The following is a 6,908-nucleotide window of genomic DNA, read 5'->3' as shown; positions in this document are numbered from 1 at the left end:
CAATAACAGGGTCTAAGAAGGTGGTTGTCAGTAAAATGCTTGCTGTACAAGCAGGAAAGACCTGAGTTCTGATCCCCAGTGCCATGTAAAAAAAAATGGGTGTGCACCCATAGCCTCAGTTCTGGGGAGTCAGAGTCAGGAAGACCCCTAGAGCTTGCTAGCCAGCCAGTCTAGCTGAATTGGTGAGACCTCATCTCAAAAGTAAGGTGGAAAGTGATTGCAGACTCAAGTGTTGATCTCTGGCTTCCACATGTGCCTGTGCACTCTCTCACATAGACATACACAAAAGAAATTCCATAGTAGACAGTTTGTAGATAAGCTTTTTTTTTTTTTTTTTAATAGATAAGCGTTTTGGGGAGAGTTTATATAGAGTACTTGAACTTTAGAAAATGAGAGTTTGTGTGAGAGTAAGAAGACCTTGGTTAGCTGGGTGTCTGCTTTGAGAGGATACAGGAGATTGACTCTCTCCAGTGTTTCTTTCCTGTTTTCTTTCTGTGCTACCTTGTATGAGAGAAAAATGGTGAGTGACATTACTGCAGGAGGTTTAGTTTTTTCAGGATAAATAGCAACACACGTGAAATTCTCTGAGATCTTAAGACAGAGTGGATAATTTTTTTATGCTAGTACTGCTGTAGTAGAGCTAAGGAGTAAACCAACGGCAATGCCACGACTTGTAGCAGAGCCATTTTTAGTATTTGGGTGATTACCTACATGGTACTCAGGATAAATTTTAGTCTGACAGTATATGTTCATTTAAATTACTTGGTGAACTTAACTGTTTTTGTTATCTTTTAAGAGGATAGTTCAGTGTTCTAGAATTTTTTGCAGCCTCTATCCTAGCAAAAAGTCCTTAGGAAACTTGACTTCCAAAGAAGTTTCATCTCAGTGTAGGCAAATGCTTCGGCTCAGGAAGAAGGGTGATTGATTCCCAGGAGGCTGAAGCCTGTGGAGGAACAGTTTGGACACATGCTGCTCTCTGCTCCAGCAAGGTCACATTGAGTCACATCTTAGGGTTGTTTAAATGGATTCCCCCACTCCCTTTCTCCCTTATTTTCTTTGAGACAGGATCTCATGTAACCTAGCCAGCTTTTGAACAGCTTTGAGTACAGCTTTTGAACTCACTATGCAGCCAAGAATGACTCCTGATCCCCCTGCCTCCTATTCTCTAGTTTTAGGGTCACAGGCATGAGCCATTATGACTGGCTAGCAGCTCTGTTTTGATACACCCTGAAACAGATTTCAGAGACTAGTTGAAATGCTTTTTGCATTACTGCTGCCTCATTTGTGTGTGAGTGTATGTGTGTGTTCTTGACTGGATTTCTTACCTTGTTCACATAAGAAGAGTTGATGACCCCAGGTTTTGAGCTTAACTTTTTTGATAAGGACTGAAGTACCTGATGCATCGAGTGTCCACAGGCTCTACTGTACAATCTGTTTGTGTACTCAGAAGGGGTATGGGTGTGTAGGTGTGTGTGTGTATGTGTATGTGTGTGTGTGTGTGTATATATATATATGTGTGTGTGTGTGTGTGTGTATATATGTATATATATGTGTGTGTGTGTGTGTGTGTATATATATATATATATATATATATATATATATATATACACACATATATATTGTTTTTTTCAGTTTGAGTTCCTGGCTCCTTCTAAATATCAGCCCCCTTCACATTTCCTTAATTTTGACAGTGTATTAGACTAGACCATCTCCAGCCTTAAGAAGCTAATTGTCAAGATGTGAGTGTTCTATTTCAGAACGAGTTTTCATTTCTGTGTGAATGTATGGGAAAACAATGCCATTGCTGAACCTTGTAAACTTTTAGTGGTGTAAACTGCTGGGTGCAGCCAATGGGATTCTGGTCTATGCATTCACTTTGTGTTTGGTGTTTTCCTCATCAGGGAGAAAGTAGACAATGACTATAGTGCTCTTCAAGAGAGGCTGAGGACCTTGCCTGACAAGTTGTCTTACGACGTCATGGTATGTTCACTGTGTTCCTTTTAGAGTCATATGTTGTTTGATATAGACAGTCTAATGGTGAAATATAGGATTTCCCTTTGCTATGTCTGACAGTTCACAAACTGTATGCTGTTAAAGGTGTCTCCCTAGTAAGGAAGGTTTGTTTTCTTAAGCCTTGAAACAAAACCAATACAATAATTTGTATATAATTGTGTATATTCTTATGGTTTAATAACAAATATTAGCAAAAATGTGACATTTGGTATGTAAATATATTTATATATATAAATTAATAATGATAGGAATATGGCATTCAGTTATTTCCTTTATATATAAACTAATTATGATAGGAATATGTATTCAGTTATTTCCTGTTAGCCAAAGCAAGAGTAAGCCATAATGTCTGGTAAGTCATGGAATTAAACCCCAGAACATTGATTTTTATATGAGAGGTGTTGATAGTTTCCTTTTGAATGACCTTCCTCTGTGACACACAGTCTGTGCTGAGCTCTTGGCTGCAGCTTCCACTACTACAGTAGTGTGCTTCAGGATTTGTTGTGCTGTCATAGATTAGGTATGGATAGGTAGATAAATACAACTGTTAGTTCCTACCTTCAAAACATAGTTTTAGGTATCAAAAAAAGTATTCAATGACAACAGTTTATTACTGTTTTGGTTTCATTTAGACTTAAGGATTAACGAAATATGTAAACATTCATAGACAGCGCTACTTTCTTCTAAGAGCTGTCTTGGAAGTATGCTGTGGATTTATTTTCCTGTTTTAACTTGGACTTATTAGCCTAGTACAATTTTCTATAGATTTTTCTGGTAACTTCTTTCTTTCTTTCTTTCTTTCTTTCTTTCTTTCTTTCTTTCTTTCTTTCTTTCTTTCTTTCTTTCCTTTTTTGTGGCTGAGACCAGTTTTATTATAGATATGAGGGAGAGAACAGCCAGAGACATCTGGAAGGGTCTAAACTGAGCTGGGCCATGAGATAAGATGAGATGAGATGAGATGAGATGAGAAATAGACAGACAGAGAGAGAGAGAGAGAGGAGGGGGGGACCAGGAGTGAAGAGAGGTGAAAAACCAAAAGCTCCTGGTAAAATTTTAATACAGTGTTAAATTCTGGGAAATTGACATTTTATTTTTTGTAGTGCATAGGTAAGAACTCAGTAATATAGGGTTTCTCATGCTAAATGTTTTAAAAATATATGTTAAAATTTTTGCTTTTCTTTTATCTTTTTTTTTAAATCAATAGGTACCATTCGGCCCTCTTGCCTTCATGCCAGGAAAACTTGTCCACACTAATGAAGTCACTGTTTTACTTGGCGACAACTGGTTTGCAAAGTGCTCAGCAAAACAGGCTGTGGGTTTAGTTGAGCATCGGAAAGAACGTAGGTACTTCTTGTGAAGATGTTCTGTTCTCTGTTGTGTTTGTATCAGTTCACAGGCTCCAGAGCTGGGGATGCTCTGACCGGAGAACTGTCAGACTTGCTAGTCCAGGCTGTTTGCTGTTCTGGATTATAGATAATCTAAGGATAAGCAGTGTTTGAGAATGGAGGTTGGAAATACTTCCCACTTGCCGTGTTTACAAAGGTATGAACTGTGAACAGAGGCATTACAACACTCCCTGGATAGACCTTGAGACAGGATTTAGGGACATTTTATACTTGTGCTTGTTGTCTTGTTGCTTCATATGCCTCTGCTTTTAATACTCTGGGACGCAGGAGTAATTTATTTTCTTTGTCATGAAATCAGAAATATTCCTCTTTATAAAAGTTAGGACATTTTAAATGTGGTTTTGGTTTGTAGGAAATCTCGTTTTCATTTATTAAAAAGACCAGATGTGGAAAGGTGTTGCTTGTAGGTAACTTGACGTCTTGCCGCATCTTGTATGGCCATTTTGTTTTCGTTTACCCGGTTTCTTATTCAGTATATATACCTGGATGCATGACTTTGAGCTCTGGCTTGGTTGCATTATGACAGTAAGCTTATTTAATTTCTAGTCTGATATTTTTATAATAACATTTGTAAATTTGGTATATCATCCCTATCTGCTTTTAACCTTCTAGCAAATGTGTATTTGAAAATAAATTTGAGGACTCTCCTGTATAAATGAGGTCATTATACTAAATTCAGCTGACTTTTCTAAAGCTGAAATAATTTCAGTTATCCAGGAATGGGTACTAGTTGGAAAACTCATGTATTCTGTGAAGTTCTGGAAACTATTGTTGGAGACTAATTGTGAATCAAGTGTAGGTGTGTAATTGGGATAGATATTTATCTAAATTGTTAGGGACACATCTAAGTACATAGAGTCTAAGAGGATAAGAAGGTTCAGAGGCTTTCACTCACAGTGTAGTTAATGTATAATAGCTGGAGAAAGTCTAAGTGTATTGTTAAACTTGACACTTAATAATAAAAGGTACATATGATCCAGTCCCTGGTGGCTGATCCAGAGTCCTCTCACTAGGAGCTTCCATCTTAACTAGGCTCTTAGCACGAGTGGTGGTTGCAATTTTCCTAGTTGAGGTGTGGCTCTGGAATAATGTGAGTTTCTTTTTTTTTTTTTTGTTTTGCATATAGATCTTACAGATCTTAACAACTTCAATGTCTCATTCTTTTCATTCCATATTTAAGATGAACATTCATCTTTTTTCTTTCTTTTTTTTTTAAAGATTTATTTTATGTGTATGAGTACACTATAGCTGTACAGATGGCTGTGAGCCAACATGTGTGTGGCTGCTGTGAATTGAACTCAGGACCTCTGCCAGCCCTGCTTGCTCTGGCCCTGCTCGCTCCGTCATAATTCAGACGTACCAGAAGAGGGTGTCAGATCTCATTACGGGTGGTTGTGAGCCACCATGTGGTTGCTGGGATCCGAATTCAGAAGAGCAGTCAGTGCTCTTACCTGCTGAGTCATCTAGCCAGCCCTCATCATTTTTCTTAATTGAATCCCTTTGTGGATCCTCTTTGGCCTTTCCACTGTGTAGTGTTATTCTTATGCTCTGAGCCATTATTAAAACAAGGACTGCTTGAACACAGCAGTCCTATGCTATTTGAGTTGATGACCAAACAGGCTAGGTGACAAGTGTTCTGTACAGAGGGAGGCTTGGTGGCCTGGGTGCCCTGCTCAGTATGAGATTTCATCATACTTCTCAGCCTACATGCAATTTAACATTTAGGATTTTTTTTTCTGGAATTTTCCATTTCATATAAGATGGTGGGTAACTGAAGCTGATGCGGGACTGTAGATAGGTGGGACTGCTGCCCTATGTTTTTCTTAAAGGAAAAGAAATATCAACTTAAACATGTAGTCAGGTGCTTCATTGTTGACCAGGTAATGACAAGGTGGAAAGAGGTCTTTGCATATAGAAGTTACAGCTTTGTCCTCTTGATATAGGCTTGTGATCCCACTACTTGAGAGGTTGAGGCAGGGCAGGTCTTGAGTTTCTGCCGCTTTCCACTTCCCAGAAGGTGGTCATAGTGAGGACCAGAGTGGACTGACAGTCACAGCTCAGGGACCTGGAGCTGTGGGAAGAGGACAAGCTCAGCACCCTCCCTTTGTGTTAACTTTCTTTTTGCTATTTAATAAGAACATATCTTTTCATACTTCTTTTAAAATTTTGTTTGGAATACTATTCTGTGAGCTATGACATGTACATTGACCTACTTAGCCATCACCACTATGAGTGTGCATAAGTACTGAGGTCAGGATGCAGGATCATACCACATGTTGCCTTGTGTGTGGATTCACTCTGTATCAGCTTCTGAGGCTTGACAATCACTGATTTGTTCTCCATTACTATTCATTAGCATTTTTCTAGAATGTTTTGCAAGTGCATTTTTGTTTCTTTGGAGAATGGCTTTTTACTTGCTCTAATGTTTTATTTGAATTGTTTGTATCAGAGCTCATTTGATTCTGTTGCCGAGTAGCCTTGATATCCATGCATAGATCTTCTCAGTGCTTTGGAAGGACATGTGTAGCAAGTGTGAATGGAGCTGCTGCTGGGTCTCATAGTGAACATGTGTTACCTTATCAAAGATGAGCAGACTTTTTTCTTTAAGATTTATTTATTTTGTATATATGAGTACACTGTCATAGTCTTCAGACACACCAGAAGAGGGTATCAAATCCCATTACAGATGGTTGTGAGCCACCATGTGGTTGCTGGGAATTGAACTCAGGACCTCTGGAAGAGCAGTCAGTGCTCTTAACTTCTCAGCCATCTCTCCAGCCCTGGGCTGTAATTTTTTTAAAATATATTTCTAGATTGATTTTTATGTGTATAAGTATTTTCCCTACATGTATATATCTATATCACATATAGACTGTGACCACAGAGACCAGAAGAGAGCATGTTCTCCTGAAAACTGGTGTTTTGACCTACCATGTGGTTGCTGGTAATTGAATCTGGTTCCCCTGGAAGAACAGCAAGTGCATGTAACCACTGAGTCATCTCTCCAGCCCCAAAAGGGTTATGTTTTTCAGGAACTCGAAAAGGTTTTGAGAGTTTGTTACACATGTTGAAGCTGTCTCTTCCTCTGAATATATGATTTGCTTATGTTTTCTCTTGTCTATATCCTGTTTTTTCATTCTTAGTTGATTGTGTTTTTCCAGAACAGTTTTTAATTTTGAAGTCCTTTGTTGCCTTTCTTGTTAGAGTGGTTGTTATATTTAAGAGTTCTTTACCTACCTTCAGTAGCTATGATTTTGCTCATGTTTTAAGTTAATTTTGCTTTAGGTATGTGGTTTAAGTCAGGGTTCACTTTTCTTAAGAGTGAGTGCACAGTTGTTTTAACATTGTATTTGAAAATAGCATCCTTTCTCCACAATTGACTTTCTACTTTGACAAAATGAATTGGTAACTTGAAACCACAGGAAGTGCCCTACCAGGGTGGTTAGAATAACAAATATATATATATATATATATATATATATATATATA

The 6,908-nt window shown here is 38.2% G+C and overlaps 1 protein-coding gene across 3 annotated transcripts in view; it reads left to right on the top strand.

Moving 5' to 3' along the window:
- Uri1 (URI1 prefoldin like chaperone) overlaps window positions 1-6,908 on the top strand; it is a 64,189-nt gene that overhangs the window by 39,425 nt on the left and 17,856 nt on the right. For all 3 annotated transcript variants that reach the window (XM_031386247.1, XM_031386246.1, XM_031386245.1), the window contains 2 exons: window positions 1,902-1,980; window positions 3,218-3,353. In XM_031386247.1, the coding sequence (XP_031242107.1) occupies window positions 1,978-1,980; window positions 3,218-3,353 (139 nt within the window). In that variant the 5' untranslated portion in view covers window positions 1,902-1,977. The remainder of the gene's footprint in view (window positions 1-1,901; window positions 1,981-3,217; window positions 3,354-6,908) is intronic.

This window comes from Mastomys coucha, unplaced genomic scaffold (genome assembly GCF_008632895.1).
Source record: "Mastomys coucha isolate ucsf_1 unplaced genomic scaffold, UCSF_Mcou_1 pScaffold21, whole genome shotgun sequence".
In the NCBI taxonomy this organism is placed as follows: Eukaryota; Metazoa; Chordata; class Mammalia; order Rodentia; family Muridae; genus Mastomys; species Mastomys coucha.
This window is presented reverse-complemented; position numbering and strand designations above follow the sequence as displayed.